General features: G+C 58.9%; 3 protein-coding genes across 7 annotated transcripts; 2 read left to right on the plus strand and 1 right to left on the minus strand.

Moving 5' to 3' along the window:
- Nucleotides 1–21: 21 nt before the first annotated feature.
- SCO2 (synthesis of cytochrome C oxidase 2) lies at nucleotides 22–2424 on the plus strand. 2 transcript variants are annotated; one of them, XM_055251883.2, is made up of 2 exons: nucleotides 22–236; nucleotides 1568–2424. In XM_055251883.2, exons 1-2 carry the CDS (start codon nucleotides 67–69, stop codon nucleotides 2379–2381), a joined length of 984 nt encoding a protein of 327 aa, XP_055107858.1. In that variant the 5' UTR covers nucleotides 22–66; the 3' UTR covers nucleotides 2382–2424. The 2 variants fall into 2 exon arrangements, with proteins under 2 accessions (XP_055107858.1, XP_055107859.1); XM_055251884.2 differs by having other exon boundaries at nucleotides 24–206.
- On the minus strand, nucleotides 1210–17508 carry NCAPH2 (non-SMC condensin II complex subunit H2). Of its 2 annotated transcripts, none has more exons than XM_055251872.2 (20): nucleotides 17249–17498; nucleotides 9323–9424; nucleotides 8447–8502; nucleotides 8268–8352; nucleotides 8121–8189; nucleotides 7878–7957; nucleotides 7652–7797; nucleotides 7194–7277; nucleotides 6609–6739; nucleotides 5282–5353; nucleotides 4378–4444; nucleotides 4139–4246; nucleotides 3948–4001; nucleotides 3734–3804; nucleotides 3570–3642; nucleotides 3416–3487; nucleotides 3265–3314; nucleotides 3064–3165; nucleotides 2821–2970; nucleotides 1210–2752 (listed from the first exon to the last, which is right to left on the minus strand). In XM_055251872.2, exons 1-20 carry the CDS (start codon nucleotides 17354–17356, stop codon nucleotides 2612–2614), a joined length of 1821 nt encoding a protein of 606 aa, XP_055107847.1. In that variant the 5' UTR covers nucleotides 17357–17498; the 3' UTR covers nucleotides 1210–2611. The 2 variants fall into 2 exon arrangements, with proteins under 2 accessions (XP_055107847.1, XP_055107848.1); XM_055251873.2 differs by having other exon boundaries at nucleotides 2516–2752; nucleotides 3416–3484; nucleotides 17249–17508.
- Nucleotides 17463–22318, plus strand: LMF2 (lipase maturation factor 2). 3 transcript variants are annotated; one of them, XM_063622401.1, is made up of 15 exons: nucleotides 17463–17633; nucleotides 17971–18025; nucleotides 18571–18824; nucleotides 18936–18964; nucleotides 19100–19317; nucleotides 19389–19567; nucleotides 19783–19924; nucleotides 20077–20211; nucleotides 20280–20385; nucleotides 20461–20557; nucleotides 20630–20812; nucleotides 20884–21052; nucleotides 21139–21250; nucleotides 21375–21471; nucleotides 21568–22318. In XM_063622401.1, the coding sequence occupies exons 2-15, from the start codon at nucleotides 17989–17991 to the stop codon at nucleotides 21874–21876; spliced, it is 2067 nt and encodes a 688-aa protein (XP_063478471.1). In that variant the 5' UTR covers nucleotides 17463–17633; nucleotides 17971–17988; the 3' UTR covers nucleotides 21877–22318. The 3 variants fall into 3 exon arrangements, with proteins under 3 accessions (XP_063478471.1, XP_063478472.1, XP_055107844.1); XM_055251869.2 differs by lacking the exon at nucleotides 17463–17633 and having other exon boundaries at nucleotides 17854–18025; XM_063622402.1 differs by lacking the exons at nucleotides 17463–17633; nucleotides 18936–18964 and having other exon boundaries at nucleotides 17852–18025; nucleotides 19100–19232.
- Nucleotides 22319–23766: the final 1448 nt, after the last annotated feature.

The following is a 23766-nucleotide window of genomic DNA, read 5'->3' on the forward strand; positions in this document are numbered from 1 at the left end:
ACCTCCGGCGGGCTCCGCCTTCCGCGCACGCGCTGAGAGCCTGTCAGCGGCTGCGCCCGTCTGCGCATGCGCAGCTCCGGGGACGCCTGCGCCCTGGCTGCGAGCGTGTGGCGCCCGCGCTTTCCCCCGGCGGTGCGGAGCGCAGGGAGCTGGCGGTCGGCGCTTCCTCTCGGGCCTGGTCCACTGACGCGCGGCCCCGCCGCGAGGTGCGGACGCCGGGGCCAGGAGGGGAGGAGGTAGCCCTGGGGACTCGCTGGACTCCGGGGTAGTTTCCCAGCTCCGGCTACTGCGCGGGCCTGGCGGGGTACACCCCAGGGCGCACTGGAGGCCGGAGCGAGGCTGGGGCGCCCGGGAGCGGCTCCCAGCAGGCACCGGTGTTCTCGCAGCCAAGCACAGTTATAACGCGCTCGCACGGCGCTTCGAGTGGTCCTGGGACCTTTCTGGCCACGAGGGCGCTGCATTTGGTTGGGAGGGGACAAACCCAGAACCGCCCGGGCCAGGGGTGCAGTGAGTCCTCGGGAGGGTGCCCTCAGCAGGAGGGGGGCAGTGACGGGGAGTCCTGAGACCTCCACCTAGCAAACCTTCTGGGGGGGCCCGTGGGAAAGGCGCAAAGGTCACCAACGCAAAGGCCGGGCGTCGGCTGTAAGCCCGGAGGAGCTGCTGGCAAGCCTGGTTGTGAGGAGGGTGGGGTTTTGTGGCGGGCAGAAGTGTCGTGAGTTGGCCGGGCGCGGTGGTTTACGCTTGTAATCCCAGAACTTTGAGAGGCCGAGGCGGGCGGATCACGAGGTCAGGAGATCGAGACCACGGTGAAACCCAGTCTCTACTAAAAATACAAAAAAAAAATTAGCCGGGCGTGGTGGCGGGCGCCTGTAGTCCCAGCTACTCGGAGAGGCTGAGGCAGGAGAATGGCGTGAACCCGGGAGGCGGAGCTTGCAGTGAGCCGAGATCGCGCCACTGCACTCCAGCCTGGGTGACAGAGCAAGACTCCGTCTCAAAAAAAAAAAAAAAAAAAAAAAAAAGTGTCGTGAGTCTCTGCCAGGAGAGGTTAAATACAGCCGGCGGGCAGAGTCCGAGCTCCGGGGGTAGGTCGTGCAGGTTTTCTGCTGGGAGTGTGGAGGAAGGCCACGGTTGGTTGAAATGGCTCGAGGTAACAGGAAAGTGTTGGAATCAGTTGCTCTTGGGGATTGCAAGCCAGAGTTACCCACCTCCTTTCAAGAAATGGGTTTATTGCAAATAGATAACGTGGTTAGGAGTCCAGACAAGGCATGCACTTGGAATGCTTTCAGTCAGCAAGAGGTTCACCTTGCTGAGGTGCAGGTGCAGGGCAGGGTGTGGTGACAGGCTGGCGATCCCAGGTAGAGGACAGAAGTGATAGGTGTGGTTGCCCAGGTGTGGATGTTTGGTGGAGGTGGAGTTCTGCACTCAGGTGAGCAGCTGCAAACGCCTGTTAAGCCTGAACGTGGGCTGGGTCCTTCGGATGGGTGGCTGGTCTCCAGAGTCGCAGGGGCAGCCCGGGCACTGTCCTGGGCCCTCCCTTCTGGCTCCTGACGCCTGTGCTTGTTTCCAGGAGCATCAGATCCATGCTGCTGCTGACTCGGAGCCCCACGGCTTGGCACAGGCTCTCTCAGTTCAAGCCCCCAGTCCTCCCTGGGACCCTGGGAGGCCAGGCCCTGCATCTGAGGTCTTGGCTTTTGTCAAGGCAGGGCCCTGCAGAGACAGGTGGGCAGGGCCAGCCCCAGGGCCCTGGGCTCCGAACCCGGCTGCTGATCACAGCCCTGGTTGGGGCTGGACTCGGTGGGGCCTGGCTGGCCCTGAGGGCTGAGAAGGAGAGGCTGCAGCAGCAAAAGCGAACAGAAGCTCTGCGCCAGGCAGCTGTGGGCCAGGGTGACTTCCACCTGCTGGACCACAGAGGCCAGGCTCGCCGCAAGGCTGACTTCCGGGGCCAGTGGGTGCTGATGTACTTTGGCTTCACCCACTGCCCTGACATCTGCCCAGACGAGCTGGAGAAGCTGGTGCAGGTGGTGCGGCAGCTGGAAGCAGAGCCTGGTTTGCCTCCAGTGCAGCCCGTCTTCATCACCGTGGACCCTGAGCGGGACGACGTTGAAGCCATGGCCCGCTACGTCCAGGACTTCCACCCGAGACTGTTGGGTCTGACCGGCTCCACCGAACAGGTTGCCCAGGCTAGTCACAGTTACCGCGTGTACTACAGTGCCGGCCCCAAGGATGAGGACCAGGACTACATCGTGGACCACTCCATTGCCATCTACCTGCTCAACCCTGATGGCCTCTTCACGGATTACTATGGCCGGAGCAGGTCAGCTGAGCAGATCTCAGACAGTGTGCGGCAGCACATGGCGGCTTTCCGCAGTGTCCTGTCCTGACCCGCTGCAGCCTGGGCCCCATCATTAAACGGGGTGTGTTTAATCTGCGTGTGTGATCTGTACCAGCAGCCCAGGGAGGCCAGGCAGCCCTCTTCTCTGCGCAGGTGTACATAAAAGGGTCTTTAGGGGGAAGATGAGATGGCAACACTGCTTTATTAGGCCGGGCCAGCCAGAAGCAGACACACGGCTCCTCAGTACACATTCCCCACCCCTGCCTTGGTGCTCCCCACTCAGGGCTGGGCCATGGAGGGGGCAGCGTAGGTCTGGAAGCGCTTGTGGGCTCGCTGGTGCGTGAGCAGTCTCAGGGACATGGTGTCCACGGCTGTCTCCAGCCCAGGCTGCTGGGTGATCTCCACTGTGTAGTCATTGGCCTGCAGGGGTGGGGCATCAGCAGGGTCTGGGGACCGTCACCCCCTCCCACGTATCCCAGGCTACTCACCAGCTGCAGGGAGGCCAGCATGGAGCGACACACCTCGAAGGCCGGCTGCCCAGCCACCAGCTCCGCAAAGGAACACCACTCATTGAGCTGGGGGAACCGTGAGACCAGCTGGTCCCCGTAGGTGTGGATGTTGAAGGGCACGTGCTGCTCCTGCACAGGGGAGGGGCATGTTGGCTGCGGAGAGAGACAAGGCCCCGACAGACCCGCGGCACACAGCTCTGCTTCCCAGCGGCCCCGCCTCACCTGCTCCTGGAGCAGAGGCTGCACTGTGTCCTCCCAGTCCCTGATGCGCTGGCTCAGCTCTGTCTCCTGGACAAACTTCTGGGAGGTGGTGATGAAGAGCTCCTAGGGGAGGATCAGCAGGAGCTACTGCCTCCCAGGCAGGGGCCTGGGCGCCTCGCACCTATCCCCTCCCCTCCCCGTCCCCCTCTAATCCAGGCCTACCACATTCCTTCGGACCAGCTCCTCGTAGCTCAGGGACATCGGCACTGCGTCTGGGAAGGGGTAGCTGTGAGCTGGGCAGCTGAGGGGCCACACTCTCCCCTGCCCCCAGCTCCAGTGGCCCCTCAGCACTCCTAGCTCGCTGCCCACCTACCAAGGTCAGCAACTTCCCTGGGGTCTGCTCCCTCAGGCTCCACATACTCCTCAGGCTCTAGAAAGTCATCTGCTGGGAGGTGGGAGAGTGAACAGCACACAGGCAGCTAGTCAGCAGGTGCCAAGCCCCACCCCACCCCCTGGCAGGCACCCACCTGCTGCCCCCAGGTCTTCCAGGGAATCCTCCAGGTGGTCCTCCTCTGCAGGCTGCAGCCACTGCTCAGCCACCTGTCCAGAGAAAGCATCTGTGAGGGGCACTGTCACCTCCCATCAGGGCCGCCACGGGGTCCTAGATCACAGCTGACCAGCTGGGACTTACCTCCCTCCTCTGCAGCTTCCGGAGAGTTTCCAACTGCTCCTTCACGTGTGTCCAGTACAGGACCTCCATGTCTGCAGACAAAGGCCTTGTGAGGGCTCCCTTGTCCTTCCCAGGCCCCGTGCCAGTCCACCCAAGGCTTTGGGTGACATCAGGTGGGGGGGTAGAGATAGGGGAAGGAGAGTAAAACTGTCTTCCCTCAGGACTTCAGCCTCACCTGCAAAGGACGGACCCTTTTGCCGAAGCCTCCTGCTGTCAGCATGGTCAGCATCTGTGAAAGAACAGGCTCAGCACCAGCCAGGCCAAGAGCTGCCCACAGCATTGGGAAAAAGGCACTGATCCTCCTCCACGGGCCCTGGCCCAGCCCCCAGCTCCCAGGGGTCTGGAGTGCACACCACACCCACTCACAGGCAGCCAGGTACCACTGGTGGAAGTCCTGCAGCTTGGCAGCACCCTTCCTCTTGCGCTTCTGTCCCAGAGCCTCCTCCACACAGGGGGGCACAGAGTAAGGCCTACCTGGGGGCAGACAGGGAATGTCTTAGCGCCACTGGGGGATCAGGGTGCAAAGCCCACTCCCACTCCCCTACCTCATGCCCCAGGAAACCCAGCCAAGGGTACCTGAGTGGAGGTACCTTCCGCCCAATTACCTTTCTTGAAGGGCTTAGACTCCAGGGAGTCAAAGGGGTCCAGGCTCTGCCAGGGGTCTGGAGTCTCCTGGGCACAGAGCACAAGAAGGCGCTGGAGAAGTAGGGGGTGCAGAGCCGTCCCTCCCAAAGAAGTAGGGGGTGCACAGCCGCCTTCCCAGGGGAGGAGTAGGGGGGTGCACAGCCACCCTCCCAAAGGAGTAGGGGTGCACAGCCACCCTCCCAAAGGAGTAGGGGTGCACAGCCGCCCTCCCAAAGGAGGAGTAGGGGGTGCACAGCCGCCCTCCCAAAGGAGGAGTAGGGGTGCACAGCCGCCCTCCCAAAGGAGGAGTAGGGGGTGCACAGCCGCCCTCCCAGGGGAGGAGTAGGGGTGCACAGCCGCCCTCCCAAAGGAGGAGTAGGGGGTGCACAGCCGCCTTCCCAGGGGAGGAGTAGGGGGTGCACAGCCGCCTTCCCAAAGGAGGAGTAGGGGTGCACAGCCGCCTTCCCAGGGGAGGAGTAGGGGTGCACAGCCGCCCTCCCAGGGGAGGAGTAGGGGTGCACAGCCGCCCTCCCAGGGGAGGAGTAGGGGTGCACAGCCGCCTTCCCAGGGGAGGAGTAGGGGTGCGCAGCCGCCTTCCCAGGGGAGGAGTAGGGGTGCACAGCCGCCTTCCCAAAGCCCAGGCAACAAGTGCAGTGACAGCCTGGGGCAGAGCCGACCACACTCAAATCCTGGATCACAGAGGGGAACACTAGAGGGAGGGTGGGAGCCCAGAGTCGCATGAGGGGGTCTTTAAGAGAGCAAGTGCAACGGGCCACAGGCCAGGAACACCACAGGCCAGCAGGAGCAAGAGCATGATGGGGAGGCAGCCAGTCCTCGAATCCGCCCATCCCTCCCTGCCGGGGGTCAGGGCCCTAACACTCCTACCTTCACACAGGATGCAGGCTCTGGGGCCCCCTCTCGCTCCCGCAGCATGTACCTCCTGGGGAGGGCAGCACTCTGCAAAGACAGTCACAGGGTCCCCACTTCTCCCCTTTCTCCACTCAAGGCTCTGGGTACCCCAGGAACTCCACCTTGGGTCAACATCAAGAACCCTACAAGGGCCGGGCGTGGTGGCTCACGCCTGTAATCCCGGCGCTTTGGGAGGCCAAGGCGGGCAGATCACCTGAGGTCAAGAGTTTGAGACCAGCCTGGCCAAAATGGTGAAATCCCGCCTCTACTAAAAATACAAAAAAAATCAGCCGGGTGTGGTGGCGCACACCTGTAATCCCACCTACTCGGGAGGCTGAGGCATGAGAATCACTTGAACCCAGGAGGCAGAGGTTGCAGTGAGCCAAGATCACACCACTGTACTCCAGCCTGGGCAAAAGAACAAGACTCTGTACAAAAAAAAAAAAACCTACAGGGGCCAGACACAATGGCTCATGCCTGTAATCCCAGCGCTTTGGGAGGCTGACACGGGCAGATCACGAGGTCAAGAGATCGAGACCGTCCTGGCCAACACCATGAAACCCCGTCTCTACTAAAAATACAAAAAACTAGCTGGGCGTGGTGGTGGGCGCCTGTAGTCCCAGCTACTCGGGAGGCTGCGGCAGGAGAATGGCATGAACCTGGGAGGCAGAGCTTGCAGTGAACCAAGATAGCGCCACTGCACTCCAGCCTGGGTGACAGGGCAAGACTCCATCTCAAAAAACAAACAAAAAACACAAACAGTGGTCATGGGGTACTCTTCTTCAAAACTAGGAAAAATGAATAGAATATGACAAACATCCCTGTCATCTACCAACTAGAGTGAAGAAACGTTAACATTTCCTCTGTATGCATCTGGTTGATTTTGTTTTAATGAATAAAAAGGAAGGATTTCTTGGCTCTTGGCTGGGTACAGTTGACCCTGGGGGTTGAGGGAGGCAGCAATGGGCTCCAGACACCCCCTCCTACCAGCCCGACTGCAGAGAGGCGCCTTGGCGACCAGCGGCCCTCCCAGGTCGCTGTGAGCTCGACGGGGTTCAAACCCTCGGACGCCAGCCCACTACTCTGAGGAGCATCAGTTCTGCTCAGAGAGGGGAGGAACACAGAAGCTGCTGTTCAAAAGGGCTGGTTGCAGGACGGGCTGCAAGATGGGTGGGCTTCTGCCCCAGACCAATGGTCTGGGGCCAAGGCCATACCACTGTCCTCCTGTGCAAGGTGACTCAGCCCCAGAGCCAGGGTTGCCAGTTCACAGCTCGGGCTCTGCAGGCCTCCATGTGGGTCCCACCTGCTGCGGGCTCCTGAGCTCCTTGGGCTCCAGAGCGGCCTTGGGGGCCGAGGCCTCAGGAAGCTCTACTGCCTCCTCTGCATCCTCGTCCTCACCCCCGCCCAGGGGCATCGGGCTTTCTGGAGAGGGGCCTGGGCAGGGAGCAAGAGAGTGATCAGCTCCAAGGAGTGTCGAGACCAGACAGCACCAAAGGGACCCTGATGGCTACTTCCTCCCTCAGCTTTAGTCACGGAGCCCAGAGGATTCGGCGGGTGCCTTGCGCCGTCCTCGTCGTGCTCCTGTGCTCTGTGCTCTGCTTGCTTCATTTTATTTCTTAGTAAATGTTCCTCTTGAAATGGCAGCCATCCACATCTCTCCAGAGAGGAGACCCAGGAGGGCAGTCAGTGAACCAAGACGGGCTGAGGCTCAGGTAAGGACGGGGGCTGTGGCTGCTTCCCTGGGGCGAGGCCTCACTCCCACAGGCCACAGAAGGGGCACGAGGCTGGCAGCTGAGAGCAGCCCCTTGGAGCCCTGTCCACCGAGTGCTGCCTCCCTGGTCCCCTCTTTAGCTGCCCTGCCAGTCCCACCGGGGAGCTCTCTTCTCACCTGGCTCCTGGGAGGAGCCGAGTGCTGGGACAGGGCTCCTGCACACGGAAACTTCCATTGGCTGCTCCTCAGTCCTCCCGGCGTCTGGGAGAGACATGGATTGGACAAGGTCAGCCCAGCCCCTCTCCAAGATGGTCCCTGCCCGGTGTTCAACAAGCCTCTCCAAGGGGCCAGCAGAAGGGCAGAGCCGAGCAGACTCCAGGCCTTGGGCTGGGGGCAGACAGCAGGGCCCTGAGCCAGGCACCAGGTCTCTGGCACTAAGACCACGTTAACTTGTAATCAAGGCACAGCAGACGGGTGGGACAAGCACCAGCCAACCTGTCTAGACTAGAGCGGGCACCCAGAGAGAGGGAGCTCCCAAGACCAGAGGTGGCAAGCACAGGGCACCCCACGAGAGTCCAACCAGAAGACCCTCCCTTCCTTCCTTCCCACCAAGCCCCCCGCATCCAAGCCCTCACCCTTCTGGGTCCCTGGCATGGGGGAAACGCCTGCTGGCTCCATGGGGGACATGCCCTCTGGCTCCAACATGAAGGCCCCTCTGGGGTGGGGAACGCACGTGTTCATCCTGAAATCCTTCCGGCTGGCCAGGACCTCACCCTGACGGCTGTGCTGGCGAAAACACGCCTGCTGTAGAGACCCTTCCCAGGCAGGCCTCCCTCCCCATCGCTGGGCTCAGATCCCTACCTGTACAGGGGATTGTTGTTCTTCTCCATTTCGTCAGGGGCCACCAGGGCCATGGGCAGGAGGGGGATGATGAGGACCTCCTGCGTGGAGGCCGAGGGTGGGTGAGCCAGGCATCCTTCCACTCCAGTGGAGAACAGAACCCACATGGGGCAGTGACACCTCCCCACACCCCATCAGCTCAACACAGCCCCAGGGAAAGTGCTGACCCCACCCCAACCTAAGACGGGCCAGGCCAGGACTCACACTGGGCGCCTGATCACTCTTGAGATCCACGTTAGCCCGGGAGTCGGGGAAGTCATCCAGCGACAGGAACTGGAGGGAGACAGAGCTCGTGGCGGCGGAGCCCACGCAAACACACAGTGGGCGGGGCCACATGCCCAAGAAACTCACCTCATTCTCTGCCTCCTGGGAGACCCCAGAGCTGGCAACCCCATTGGCCCTGTCCTCCTGCACCGAAGAGAGCTGCTTGGCCCGCCTGAGAGAGAAGCACATCCCATGGGCATCCCAGGAGCTGCAGGGGCCTCCCTGGCCACATGCAGGGCAGCACAGTGAGTGGCTGCAGAACTCACCTCTTTCCAGAGATGAAATCAAGGGCCTGGTAGACGAGTGAGTAGAGGTATTCCACCTGGTGACCAGATGCAGGCAGTGAGGACCCAGAAAGGAGGGGCCCACCCCCAAGGCCTTCCCAGCTATCCATCGGTGCCCTCCACAAGGCCTGGCCACCACCAAACCTCCAGTACAAGAAACCACCAATTTTGGTTCCAAAAATAATTCTCAAATCAAACCAGGAATCTCATGAGAGTTACTTTACCAGCTGAGGCCACCCACATCTCTGCCCGCCATGGTCCACGCAGCCGCGAGCGTGGCCTTCTCAACATGTGACCTTGACGGCACTGTGGTACCCACAGTGTACCTCACACGGCCCTTGGTGGCGAGGCCCCTCGTGCTTGGCACCCACTCTGCCGATGGCCTGCAGCCCTGCTGCTCCTCCGCCCATGTGCTCCCACAAGCATCACCCCAAGCCCCTCCTCCTGTCCTGGCCCCGCCCTGTCCCAGCTCCTGCCGCCACAGGGCCTGCAGGACAGAGCCCTTCACTCACTTCCTGTCCTTCTCCTCCACAGAACAGAGGCCCCACCGTGAGGGTGGTGGTTGTGGATTTTCTAGGTGCTGACAATGAAGCACCCACAAGTACGGGAAGGGGAAGGTGGGTGCATGTGGCACCCTGGGCTGTGCCCAACAGCACACAAGACCCTCCCTGCCTGGCTGTGCGATTTTAAATTAAAAATTGTTCTTGGTGTTGGAAGGTGCTGAGGAATTGGCTGAGACCTGAGGAGAGAGGGAGGTAGGTCACAGACGGGACGACCACTGCGCCTGCCCCAGAAGGAAAGCTGACTGCGGTCCCACTGGCCACCAAAATGCCAAGACCAGCGTCAAGCAGGGCCCACCTTCTTACTGTAGACGCAGGCAGAGCCCTGGATCAACAACGCTGCCTCAATGAAGTTCATTGTGGTCTTGCCTTCGTCAAAAGAAATGCAGATCTGATCCAGCTGCAAGAAACAACACAAGGGCAGGGGGAATCCAAGGCTCAGTCTGCACTCGCTTCTTCCAGGGAAGCCCCACCCATCTTTGGTCCTGAGACGGGCAGCTCTAGCTCTGCTGTGGGTTCGCCGGTTGTCCCTGGTATTTCGGGGGAGACAGGTCTCTGTGTTTCCCCTACTTCCTATAACAAAAACCTGTTTGGAAATGGAAGGCCCCCAGGGCACACTGTCTACAAACAACCAGGGAAGCACAGCGGCTCCCTCCACAAGGCGCCAGAGGCTGACAGACTCCAGCAGGAAGACCCCTGATGCAGAGAAGAAAAGGGAACCTCAGGGGTAGGAAAGGCAGAGACAAAATGCTGAGGTATACATCCTCTGAGCAGAGAACTCAGGAATCGGTTACGGGTGAGTCGTCACCGTTCCTCTGCCCCCTCAGCCTCCTGGAGCCCCGGCTCCTCTGTCACCCCTTAAACGTCAGTGTACCAGGCACTCCACCCTCAGCCTCTCTTCTTCCCACGCACCCCCCCGCCATGCACATTCCTTCATCCCATGCCCAAGCTGCCAATCATGAGCCAATGAGCCCCAAACCCATCCTGACCAGCTCTCTCTCCTTAGCTCTGGGGCTGCATTCATAGCTGTCCACAGAGTACATTCAGATGTCCCCAAACACTTTACTTCTATACTTAACCCAAGATCTTCCCCAATGCTGGCTCATCTCCTGTATTCCTTCTCAGCAAATGACACTTTAAAAAAAAAAAAAAAAAAGGCCGGGTGCAGTGGCTCACACCTGTAATCCCAGCACTTTGGGAGGCTGAGACGGGCAGATCATGAGGTCAGGAGATCGAGACCATCCTGGCTAACACGGTGAAACCCCGTCTCTACTAAAAATGCAAAAAATTAGCCGAGCGTGGTGGCAGGCACCTGTAGTCCCAGCTACTTGGGAGGCTGAGGCAGGAGAATGGCATGAATCCAGGAGGCGGAGCTTGCAGTAAGCCAAGATCGCGCCACTGCACTCCAGCCTGGGCAACAGAATGAGACTCCGTCTCAAAAAAAAAAATGTTTTTGTAGAGACAGGGTTTCTCTATGTTGCCCAGGTTGGTCTCAAACTCCTGGCCTCCAGCGATCCTCCTGCCTCAGCCTCCCAAAGCACTGGGATCACAGGCATGCACCACCGTGCCCAGCCACAAACGACACTTTGAAGCCCACAGGTGTCTTTCCAGCTCTTCAGTTTTGCATTTCCATCTGCGTGGAACACCGACCCCCAACTGTCCCCGTGCAAACTCTTTTTCAGAGCCCTCCATTCCTGGGGCCTCCCACCGACCCCCAACCGTCCCCGTGCAAACTCTTTTTCAGAGCCCTCCATTCCTGGGGCCTCCATGCGGCTCTGTTAGTGTGATCGTGTCCCTTAGTGAACCGTGTGAGCAGCAAGAGTGTAATTCCAGCTTTCTGTTCAGTGCCTGACACTGGTGTCCAGTAAATATTTGATGAACACATGCATAGATGTCAAAGCTAAGCCTGAAAAACGCAGAGGCTCACCAAACAGATGAAGGGAACGTGAAGGCAGCTAGCAGAGACTGGACACATCTCTTCAGGAAAATGAGCATGATCTAAACCTGGCCAAAGCATGGCGCGTGCTGGGGACAGGCAAGATTTCAGGCACCATGGTGGCACGAAGGAGGGGGAGAGGCTGGGAGGCCATCCCCAAGGGGAGTCACTTCCATTAGCTCTTGAAGGATACAGGGTGTTTGTCAGATCTAGGAGGGAGAGGAAACAGCAGCATGGTCGTCTACACAGTGTGAGGACCCCGGGGGTGTTCAGGACCTGAAGAGCTGGGCCAGAAAGAAGAGAACGTGGAGGAGATGGCAGCCTGGAAGCCAAGCTGCAGACGTGGCCCTTCTCTCCAATGACGCACAGCCTGGCCAGCTTGCCCGCTCCCAAGACACCACCGGGCTTCACTTGTCTTCTCACTTCCCCAGGTTGAACCTGCCATCTGAGCCCAAACCCACATGTTCAGCTGCCTTCTTCAAACATCGCTTGGATGTCTTCACCAAGATTGGATGCCTTCACCAAGATTCATACTGAATGCATCCACAATGAACTCCAGATACCCACCTGCCCAGAAACCCAGGGGTTCCTCTCCACAGTCACCCCCATTCTGGCTCCACCACCTCCCCTTTTGCCTCTGCACTGACAGGGCTCCTCCTGCCCTTTGCTCCCCTCCTGTCCACTCTCCACACTCTGCTCAGTGCCTTTGTTTAGGATTTTGGGTTTTTCCTAAGAGTGGCAGGAAAAACCCAAAATCCTAAACGGAGCCAGAGGGAGGCCTCCAATGCTGGCCAGCCTCCCTCTCCAGCCGCCTGCCCTCCTCTGCTCTATGCTCCCAACTCGGAACCTTCCATTTTGTTTTGTTTTGTTTGAGACGGAGTCGCACTCTGTCGCCCAAGCTGGAATGCAGGGGCGCAATCTCAGCTCACTGCAACCTCCGCCTCCTGGGTTCAAGTAATTCTCCCTGCCTAAGCTTCCTGAGTAGCTGGGATTATAGGCGCCCGGCTAATTTTTGTAAAAACTCCAATCCTTCCAACACCAGGTTTCCTCCAACCGGAGCTAAACATTCTTTAGCTTACCATAATTGAGTAACTGCTTTCATCCCAAACAAACAAAGTCCCCCAAACTCTCCATAGGACCATACATTTTCTTTCAAATCCCTTGTAAGTTTCTGGTGTTTTTTTTTTTGGTTGGTTGGTTGGTTTTTGTTTTGAGACAGAGTCTCACTCTGTTGTCCAGGCTGGAGTGCAGTGGCGCAATCTCGGCTCACTGCAACCCCTGCCTCCCAGGTTTAAGTGATTTTCCTGCCTCAGCCTCCCAAGTAACTGGGACTACAGGCATGCACCACCATACCCGGCTAATTTTTTTTTGTATTTTTAGTAGAGACAGGTTTTCGCCACGTTGGTCAGGCTCGTCTCCAACTCCTGACCTCAAATGATCCGCCTGCCTCGGCCTCCCAAAGTGCTAGGATTACAGGCGTGAGCCACCATGCCTGTCCATCAGTTTCTTTTTTTTTTTTTTTTTTTTTTTTTTTTTTTGACGGAGTCTCGCTCTGTCGCCCAGGCTGGAGTGCAGTGGCGCAATCTCGGCTCACTGCAAGCTCCGCCTCCCGGGTTCACGCCATTCTCCTGCCTCAGCCTCCGACTGGCTGGGACTACAGGCACCCGCCACCACACCCGGCTCATTTTTTTTGTGTATTTTTAGTAGAGAGGGGTTTCACCGTGGTCTCGATCTCCTGACCTCGTGATCCGCCCGCCTCGGCCTCCCTAAGTGCTGGGATTACAAGCGTGAGCCACCACGCCCGGCCGCCTGGCCATCAGTTTCTGACTACACAAAGTCACACGCAGCGGTGGAGGATGGATTCTGATCTGCCACTAACCACTATCACTCAGGGCACATCTCTAACACTTCCACTAACAGGGTTTTTGTGAGGACTCTGCATTTTTATGTGTAAAGCACATAAAACAGGTGTTTAACACAAGTAAACACCAAATGCATATTTATTACACCTCCATGTGGTTACTCTCTTGGACCCGTCTTCCCATGACAGTGGAAGTCCTACCATAGTGGGATTATCATTTGCTTTGCTTGGCACTATTTTTTCAAAGTTTAACATGGTTCTTGGCACACAATTCACAACAACAATGAATAAATAAATGGATAAAAGAGGGTAGGATCATGACAGTATTATAAGAACATTCTGGCCAGTGCAATGGCTCACACCTATAATCCCAGCACTCTGGGAGGCCAAGGCAGGTGGATCACTTGAGCTTGGGAGTTTGAGAACAGCCTGGGCAACACAGTGACACCCCATCTCTACCAAAAATACAAAAAATTAGCCAGGTGCGGTGGCACGTGCCTGCAGTCCCAGCTACTTGGGAGATGGGAGGATCACTTGAGCCTGGGAGGTCAAGGCTGCAGTGAGCCATGATTGCACCACTGCACTCTAGCCTGGGCAATAGGGCAAGACCCTATCTAAAACCAAAAAAAAAAAGACAAAAAAAAGAAAAAGAACATCATGGTAGTGTGTGGAAAATGAAAGAAGGAAAAAGATAATACTAGAAACCAGGAAATCAGGACTTCAAGCAGCAGAGGTTTGGAAGAGCAGACATAAGAAAGCAGGAAGGGAGCTGACCAAGCCAGGAAAGAGATTTACCAAGTGAACAGGTATCCCCATGGACCTTGCTTGATGTGAAAACCTGAATCCACAGGAGCTTTGCCCAGCACAGTTCCCTGTATTTTCTCAGCCAACTATGCATCAGAGCAGAGAAGTTTGGTTATCAGATCACATGTGCATTTAACAAACACTTTAACGTCCACACCTATGTGCCAGGCACTCTATTAAGCAGACAAAAGAGGGCATAAGCATGGTCCCTGTCCTGGCGGAATTCACATTCTAGGGTGGAGACAGGCCACAAACAGGTAAAGGAGTTGAAGAATGGCTTGTGGCCAGGCGCAGTGGCTCACACCTGCAATCCCAACACTTTGGAAGGATGAGGTGGGCAGATCACGAGGTCAGGAGTTCGAGACCAGCCTGGCCAACATGGTGAAACCCCATCTCTACTAAAAATACAAAAATTAGCTGGGGCCAGGCACGGTGGCTCATGCCTGTAATCCCAGCACTTTAGGAGTCCAAGGCGGATAGATCACGAGGTCAGGAGATCGAGACCATCCTGGCTAACACGGTGAAACCCTGTCTCTACTAAAAAATACAAAAAAATTAGCTGGGCATGGTGGCGGGTGCCTGTAATCCCAGCTACTGAGGAGGCTGAAGCAGGAGAATGGCGTGAACCCAGGAGACAGAGCTTGCAGTGAGCTGAGATTGCGCCACTGCACTCCAGCTTGGGCCACAGAGCAAGGCTCTGTCTCAAAAAAAAAAAAAAAAAAAAATTAGCCAGGCGTGGTGGCAGGCACCTGTAATCCCGACTACTCAAGAGGCTGAGGCAGGAGAACTGCTTGAACCCAGAAAGTGGACGCTGCAGCGAGCCGAGATTGCACCACTGCACTCCAGCCTGGGTGACAGAGTGAGACTCCGTCTCAGAAACATAAACATATAAATAAATAAAAATTTTTTTGGCCGGGCACAGTGGCTCATGCCTGCAATCCCAGCACTTTGGGACGCCAACAAGGGCGGATCACGAGGTCAGGAGATCGAGACCATCCTGGCCAACACGGTGAAACCCCGTCTCTACTAAAAATACAAAAAATTAGCCGGGTGTGGTGGCAGGTGCCCGTAGTCCCAGCTACTCGGGAGGCTGAGGCAGGAAAATGGCGTGAACCCAGGAGGCAGAGCTTGCAGTGAGCTGAGATCGCGCCACTGCACTCCAGCCTGGGCAACAGAGTGAGACTCTGTCTAAAAAAAAAAAAAAAAAAAAAAAAATTTTTTAAATGGCTTATGATAAACATTCTAAAGTATATAAGATGCTGAGATGGAGAGGACTATTTTAGATAGGGTGGTCAGCTGACATTTACACTAAGACCTTAAGAATGAAAAGGACTCAGTCAGCCAGGCGTGGTGGCTCATGTCTGTAATCCCAGCACTCTGGAAAGAGGCAGAGCTGGGTGGATCACCTGAGGTCAGGAGTTTGAGACCAGCCTGGCCAATGTGGCAAAACCCATCTCTACTAAAAATACAAAAATTAGCTGGACGTGGTGGTGCATGCCTGTAATCCCAGCTACTCGGGAGGCTGAGGCAGGAGGATTGCTTGAACCTGGGAGGCGGAGGTTGCTGTGAGCCAAGATTCTGCCACTGCACTCCAGCCTGGGCAACAGAGCAAGACTCCATCTCAAAAAAAAAAAAAAAAAAAAGAAAACAAAACAGACTCAGTCATTAAAAGAATATTCCCAGCCAGGTGTGGTGGTGTACAGTTATAGTCCCAGCTACCTGAGAAGCTGAGGCAGGAGAACTGCTTGAGCACAGCAGGTTGAGACCAGCCTGGGCAACACAGTAAGATCCTCCTCTCTCATTTTTTTTCTCCTTTTCCTTACCATATGAAGTCTCTCTTTATTTAAAAACAAAAAAGAGGCCAGGCGCGGTGGCTCACGCCTGTAATCCCAGCACTTTGGGAGGCCGAGGCGGGCGGATCACGAGGTCAGGAGATCGAGACCATCCTGGCTAACACAGTGAAACCCTGTCTCTACTAAAAATACAAAAAAATTAGCTGGGCGTGGTGGCGGGCGCCTGTAGTCCCAGCTACCCCAGAGGCTGAGGCAGAATGGCGTGAACCCAGGAGGCGGAGCTTGCAGTGAGCTGAGATTGCACTACTGCACTTCCGTCTCAGAGCGAGACTCCGTCTCAAAATAAATAAATAAGTAAATAAACACAAAAAAGAACATTCCCAAGTAGGGGCAGAAAGCACGAAGACCTTCCACCAAGAAAAAGTTTGGGGGGCCATAGGTTGACTGGTTCAAAAGAACAAGATACAAAACAGCCCAAAATGAGGTTAAAATGGGGAGCAGAGCCAGGTTCAGAGGAGGAAATTTGGGTTTTATTCTGAGGATAATGGAAAGCCACTGAGGGGTTTTAGGCAGAAAACAGTGCTGTGGCCAGATTTTAATTTTTAAGGGTCACACTTGCTGCTGGTTGGAGCACGAATTGGACGGGACAAAAACGGGGATAAGGGAACCCAAATAGGAAGGTTTTACACAAATCCAGGCCAGAGACAATGGTGGCCTAGACCAAATAAAATGGAGAACAGATGAATTCAAGTGATATTCTGGTGGTATAACTGATGGAATTCATGGGTGAACTGGGCGTTAAGCGTGGGGCTTCACTATAGCCACATTTAGCTTTTGCCTTTGGTTGAACAGTGGTGCCATGTTCCGAGATGGGAAAAGCTGGGGTTTAAGCAGAAAAATGAAGAGTTCCACTTTAAATATGTTAAATGAGATGTTTACATGACACCCAGTAGATGTCAAGAGAGCAGCTGGATATGTACAGTAGATTTGGAGAAAAGATCTGGGATGGAGCTGCAGATCTGGTAGTTGTCTTAATACAGGCAATATTTAAAATCATAGAAATAAATGACACTGTTCAGGGGAAATGCATCAGAAGATGACCCACGCCCTGTCACTTAGAGACTGGATAGAAAAGAAAAAGCAGGAAATGAAATAGGAAAAAAAAATCCTACCACCATGTTTCAAAAAGGAAGGAGTGGCCAGTCCAACAAATGCTGATTTGAGTATGTCCCTTGGGATTTGGTAGGATGGAGATCACTGTTGATCAAGACAAGAAACATTTAAGTGTCGGGGACGCCAGACTGAGCTGGGCTAAGGAGTAACAACGAAGTGCAGATATGGAGCAGACAGCTTAACAGAGGTCTAGACAGGGCTGTCAAACATGGAAGAAGCGCTAATCACCAACAGGATGGAGCATGGCAATAGTTTGAAATTGGTTTGAAAATCCAAGATAAAAAATCCCTCTGACATCGTGATCCAGACCTCTCAAACACACACGCATGCTCGCAATAACTGCAACAAAAGCAATAATGCTTTCTAGTCTATTCCACTACTTTAGAGAAACGGCTGGTCACCACCCACTCAATCATTCACGGCTCGCTGACGGGTAGAGACCTGCAATGACAGATCCACGCTAATCCAACAAGGGATGATTTGGGGAGGCAGAGATGGAGTTTGAAAAGAAGCAGGGAGCCCGAGGACCAGCGCGGCCAGAGCGCCAGATGGCCATAGGCGTGGAGGCGGTGGGGCGCCCACAGCCCCGGGCCCGGAGCCCCCGCCCCGCAGCCCCACCCGCCGGGCCATCCCGCGTCACTCCCCCGCCGCCCTCACCTCTTCCAGATACTCGCCCAGCTGGGCCGCCACGTCCACCTCCCAGTTCTTGGTGAGGTCGCGGATGGGCTGCAAGAGGTGGGCGAAGCGCGCCTCCACGTCCTCCATGTCCGGGAGGGAACGGGCGGCAAAGGGACCGCAGGGCTGCCTTCCGAGGAGTACGGCGTCCTCAGCCCGCCACTAGTTCTGGCGCCATTTTGCTGTTCCCGCCCAGGAAAATGCGTAGGAGCGGCGTCGCGCGCATGTCTATGACGTAACGTTGGCCAAAGCCAGAGAAGCGAACCCCCGCACCGCGCGGCAGGAGCGCACCGGAAGAGTCGCAGGGCGGGGTCCGGCCCAGGGGCCGAAGCCTGCGGGCGGTGGGCGGAGCTTTGGGCTGCCACCGGTTTGGACGAGCGGGCTTTTGGGGCCGCCGTGGGTCGGGCGGGGCGGGGCCTGGGGCTGCGGACCTGAGGCGTGGGGACGTGGGGACGTGGGGCCGCGGGTCCGGCGGGCGGGGGTGGTAAGGCGGACCTGGAGCTGCCGCCGGCGGGGCGGGGCGGGGCCTGGGGCTGCCGCGGGTTGGGTGGGCGGGGCTGTGGAGGAGGCGGGGCCTGGGGCTGCCGCGGGCGGGGAGGGGCGGAGCTGCCGCGGGCGGGCGGACGCGGAGGGCGGTCCCTGCTCTAGCGGGCCGCGTAGCGGACATGGCGGTCTCCCAGATCCCGCGGCGGCTCTTCCTCCAGGGCGTGGCGGCCGTCTTCATGTTTGCCTTCGCTTCCCTCTACACGCAGATCCCAGGTGAAGGCACCCAGGGTGGGACACCCCCAGCCTCGGCGCGGGACCCTATGTCCTCTTTTCTCTGTGCCCGGCACTCACGCAGTCTGGGGTTGGGAGTGAGAGCCAGGCCTTGGCGTGGGGTAGAGGGCGGCGGTTCGTGTCCTGCAGGCCGCTGTGGGGGTAGGAAGATGTGCGGTGATCCGTTCCCTTAAGGCTCTGGACTCTGACCTGGGGTGGGGGACAGAAGTCTGAGAGAGGTGGGAGAGAGGCTTCCTCCCAGACCTGGTGGGGCAGGTAGGAGATCGGGCTGAGACCTGGAAGAGGGCAATGGGCTCTGCTGGTTGGGAGACCCTGACCCAGTTAGTTGAGCAGGCCTCTAGCCCTAGGACGGGATTTTGACAGGTCCTGACCTGGGGGACGGTCTCTGGAGGGACTGCGGACCCTGACCTAGGGTTGGAGGTATCCGCATGCTCTGACCTAGGCTGAGGGGTCTGCAGGCCCTGACTCAGAGGTAGTCTAGTCTGCAAGGGCTGTCCAGGGCCTGGTCCTGACGTGCCCTCCCGCAGGCCTGTATGGCCCCGAGGGCATCCTACCTGCAAGGAGGACGCTGCGGCCGCAGGGAAAGGGGCGCTGGCAGCAGCTGTGGGAGACCCCGACGCTGCTGTGGGAAGCGCCGAGACTGGGGCTGGACACGGCCCAGGGCCTGGAGCTGCTGAGCCTGCTGGGCGCACTACTGGCCCTGGGGGCCCTGCTGCTGAGCCCACTGCGCCACCCCATCATCTACCTGCTGCTTTGGGCCGCCTACCTGTCGGCCTGCCAGGCAAGTGGGACCCCTGTGACCAGCTCACTCCATCCCCACCCCCCGCCACCCACCCCCGCCTCTGCCTTACCTGAGTCCACAGGCACACCCTGACAGCCCCTCTCTCTGCAGGTGGGCCAGGTGTTCCTTTATTTCCAGTGGTGAGTGACCGCTGGGCCTGGGGCTGTGGGAGGCTGGGTGGGGGGTGGGGGAGGGCTCTGCCCCTCCTGGGAGGACTCGCTGAGGGAAGCAGCTGTGTGGGGAGGGGCTCTTGGTGCCATTTGCTCTCCCCATAGGGACTCCCTACTGCTAGAGACTGGCTTCCTGGCCGTGCTGGTGGCCCCGCTGAGGCCAGCCTCCCACCGCAAGCAGGCCCCCCAGGGCGGGCAGGCAGGGGCCCTGCCCCACGAAGACCTTCCCTTCTGGCTGGTGCGCTGGCTGCTGTTCCGCCTCATGTTCGCCTCAGGCGTGGTCAAGCTGACCAGCCGCTGCCCCACGTGGTGGGGGCTCACTGGTGAGGGGCCCAGCCTGGACCTGGGGTAGTCTGGGGGCTCGGCCAGCCCTGACTCCTGCCCTCGCCTGCAGCCCTCACCTACCACTACGAGACCCAGTGCCTGCCCACGCCCGCCGCCTGGTTCGCACACCACCTGCCCGTCTGGCTGCACAAGCTCAGCGTGGTGGCCACCTTCCTAATTGAGATCGCCGTGCCGCCCCTGTTCTTCGCCCCCATTCGACGCTTGCGCTTGGCTGCCTTCTACTCACAGGTGGGTGAGGGCTGCAGCTGTCAGAGGCAGAGAGGGCTCGGCCTTCAGCGCTGCTCATCATGCCCTGTTGGGGACAGGGTGGCTCCCGGGGACAGCTGTCAACCGCTGTTGGGAAGGCCTTGTAGCAGAGGGTTGCACCCCGCAGGGTGGAGGTGGGTGCCTGCCACGGGGCCAGGCGTCAGTCTCTGGGAGCACTGAGAGCGGGCCGCCCCCAGGTGCTGCTGCAGGTCCTGATTATCATCACTGGCAACTACAACTTCTTCAACCTGATGACGCTGGTGCTTACCACTGCGCTGCTAGACGACCAGCACCTGGCTGCTGAGCCTGGCCACGGCAGCCGCAAGAAGACGGCCACCTGTGCGTGTCACTTGTCCTGGGCCCGCTGTCCCCAGCCCCCTGCCCTCCCAGGGGTTCTCCCCTCCAACACCCCCACGGGACTCCCACTCTAGCTGCACCCCAGCCCCCTGGTTGGGGACCCTCTGCTGACCCATGACTGTCCTGCCCCACAGCCTGGCCCAAAGCCCTGCTGGCCACCCTGTCGCTGCTGCTGGAACTAGCCGTCTACGGGCTTCTGGCCTATGGCACCGTGCACTATTTTGGCCTGGAGGTTGACTGGCAGCAGCGCACCGTCCACTCCAGAACCAGTGAGTGCCGATTTGGGGGGGCCAGAGGGCAGGGGCGGACCAGTCCTCACACCCCCCTCCTCCACCAGCTTTCACCTTCCACCAGTTTTCTCAGTGGCTGAAGACACTGACGCTGCCCACCGTGTGGCTGGGTGTGGCCTCCCTGGTCTGGGAGCTGCTGAGTGCCCTCTGGAGGTACATGGCCCAGGAAGCAGGGAGGGGGCACAGGTGTGCAGGGCTGGCCTGATGACCTTGGGTCCCTGCCCACAGGTGGACCCAGGTACGGGGCTGGCTACGGAAGCTCAGTGCTGCAGTTCAACTGTCCCTTGTGGGCACTGCGACTGTGGTCTTGTTCCTGATCAGCCTGGTGGGTAGCGCTGCAGGGCTGGGGGGCGGGCCAGGGGCAGGGCAGCCCTGAGAACCTCCCACCTGCCTCCAGGTGCCGTACTCCTACGTGGAGCCCGGGACCCACGGGCGCCTCTGGACTGGGGCTCACCGCCTGTTTGGCGCCGTGGAGCACCTGCAGCTGGCCAACTCCTACGGCCTCTTCCGCCGCATGACCGGGCTTGGTGGGCGGCCTGAGGTGGTGCTGGAGGGCAGCTACGATGGCCACCACTGGACGGTGAGCCCTCCCAGGGTGGGCGGGGTGGGGCCCAGGTCAGCTGGCCCAGCTGACCTCGGCCTGCCTGGCAGGAGATCGAGTTCATGTACAAGCCTGGGAACCTGAGCCGGCCGCCCCCAGTTGTGGTGCCCCACCAGCCACGCCTGGACTGGCAAATGTGGTTTGCAGCCCTGGGCCCGCACACGCACAGCCCATGGTTCACGAGCCTGGTCTTGCGCCTGCTGCAGGGCAAGGAGCCAGGTGTGGAGCGGGCTGGGGAGGGGTGGAGCGGGGTGGGAGGGGAAGGGAGGGTACTGCGGGGGCCACGCTGACCCCTCTCGCTGCAGTGATCCGCCTCGTCCAGAGCCAAGTGGCCAGGTATCCCTTCCACAAGCAGCCGCCCACCTACGTCCGAGCCCAGCGCTACAAGTACTGGTTCTCCCAGCCTGGGGAGCAGGGGTAAGGCCGGGCACCTGGTGGGGCGTGGAGCCCGGGGAGCAGGGGTAAGGCCGGGCACCGGGGGGGGGCGGGGAGTGTGGAGCCCAGGGTGCCGCCAGCCTCTGAACATCAGGTCCCGCTGCAGCCAGTGGTGGCGGCGCCAGTGGGTGGAGGAGTTCTTCCCATCCGTGTCCCTGGGGGACCCCACGCTGGAGATGCTGCTCAGGCAGTTTGGGCTACAGGTAAGGGGGTGTCAGCCAGGCTGGGGGAGGTGGCAGGGGTGACCCCAGCCTCCCGGGGTGAACCCAATAAGCACTTCCCCAACCTCCCTCCCACAGGACAAAAGCCCACCTCGCACCCGCAGCGCCAACAGCACCCTGGCCCAGGTCCTCCACTGGACTCGCACTCAGCTCTCTCCCCTGGAGGCCCCTGCCTTGCTCTGGGGGCTCCTTATGGCCGTGGGGGCTGTCAGAGTCGTGCAGGCCCTGCTAGCACCCTGTTCTCTCCGGTCCTCCCCGCTGGCATCAGCCAGCAGGGAGAAGCGAAGCCCAGCCCCCCAGAAAGACTCTGGAGCTGCCTCCGAACAGGCCACCCCAGCCCCCAACCCCTGCTCCAGCAGTTCTCGGACCGCCCGGCGGAAGAAGTAGCTGTGTTCTCCCAGCCGCACGTCCTGAGAGGGCCAGGTCCCCGGGACTGCTCTGGCCTCCGGCAGGACAGGACCCAGCCACTGTGCCTTAGCTGACCCTGCAGGGCCGGGCACAGGTTCGGGGGCTGCCCCTGGGGTTTGCAGGGTGCTGCATTGAGGGCTCCAGGCCCCACCCCCACGCCAGCCACGCCCCTCCCCAGGACTCCCACTGTTGCCTCTGTGATTGGCCCAGGAGGGAAACACGACCCAGCTCAAGACCCTTCCCCTGCCCTGGGCTGTGGGGGTCTGAGTCTAGAGCCCCCCATCCTAGGCCCCGTGCTGGAGGGGAAGAGGCTGACTCCCAGGGGAAGAGGGGAAGCACCATCATCTTCCACGTCATCTTCACACCAGCCCATCCTGCCCTTTAGATCTGGGCACCAATAAAGGCGTCTTTTGTGCTTGGCTGTGTGCCTGGTGCTGCTTTCCCAGGAGGCCTGAGGATGGGGTTGTCTCCCCTGCCCCAGGCAGTGGGCCGCCCAGAGCACCGTCAGGCTCCCCCGTGGTGTGGCTCCCCGGGCACCCTCCTGCCCCATCCTCGGCATTCTCTGTGAAGAGGCCTGGCTTGGTGTTGCCCACTGCCTGACCACAAAGGAGCCTCAGGCCTGGCACAGCTCGGTGGACCTGTCAGCTCCACACTCCAAGGTCGGTGGTGGAGCCTCCCTCACTTCCCTCCTGCTCCCACTTCTTGGCCTCAGGAAAGGACGGAAGGGCCAGAGTGGGCAAGGGGTGAAGGAGAGATGAGGTGGACGGGTTATTAGAGGCTCCTCTGCAGAGTGAGGCCAGGGGGAGGGTAGCTGGAGGCCCTGGGTTGGGACGGAGGAGGGAAGGTGCATCTGATGCCCCCGGCCCCCATCCTAGGAAGAGGACAGCAGCAGAGACAGCAGTCAGGGCACCATCCAGGTTTCTGTTTGGGGTCAGGTTATCAATCAGAGGTCACCGCCCACCCTGGGAACTTGCAGCACAGCTTCCTCTGCCTCTGGCCCGTCCTTGGTACAGCCCCTGCCTCTTGCTTTCCCGCCAGACCTCTGGGCAGCTCCCAGTGTACCCAGCTCCCTCACGTCGCTGACCTCCATCTGGCCCACCCAGACAGAGCCCCGTGCTCAAACACAGCCTGTGGTGTAAACTCTCAGATGCCTTCAAGGGGCTCCTATACGTGGAATAAACAATCGAGAAGTCAGCCTTGGCTTAATAATAGGCTGGGTGCTGTGGCTCACGCCTGTAATCCCAGCACTTTGAGTGGCCGGGGTGGGTGGATCACCTGAGGTCAGGAGTTCGAGACCAGCCTGACCAACATGGTGAAACCCGATCTCTACTAAAAATACAAAAATTAGCCGGGCATGGTGGCAGGTGCCTGTAAGGCCAGCTACTCCACAGACAGGCAGGAAAATCGCTTGAACCTGGGGGGCAGAAGTTGCGGGGAGCCGAGATCGTGCCACTGCACTTCAGCCTAGACAACAGAGTGAGGCTCCGTCTCAAAAAAAAAAAAAAAAAAGTAATATGTTTAAAAAACCTGTTCCTAGGCTTCTTGGCTTTCTAGACGGGGTCTCACTCTTGCCCAGGTTGGAGCACCGTGGTACAGTTGTGGCTCACTGCAGCCTCAGACTCCTGAGCTCAAATGATCCTCCTGCTTCAGGCTGCCATCACCACCCACACTCCCCATGTTGCCCAGGCTGATGTTCCTAACCTTTTTTTTTTTTTTTTTGAGACGGAGTCTCGCTCTGTCACCCAGGCTGGAGTGCAGTGGCGCGATCTTGGCTCACTGCAAGCTCCGCCTCCCGGGTTCACGCCGTTCTTCTGCCTCGCCTCCCGAGTAGCTGGGACTACAGGCGCCCACCACCACACCTGGCTATTT

The sequence above is a fragment of the Symphalangus syndactylus genome, chromosome 18, assembly GCF_028878055.3.
Source record: "Symphalangus syndactylus isolate Jambi chromosome 18, NHGRI_mSymSyn1-v2.1_pri, whole genome shotgun sequence".
In the NCBI taxonomy this organism is placed as follows: domain Eukaryota; kingdom Metazoa; phylum Chordata; class Mammalia; order Primates; family Hylobatidae; genus Symphalangus; species Symphalangus syndactylus.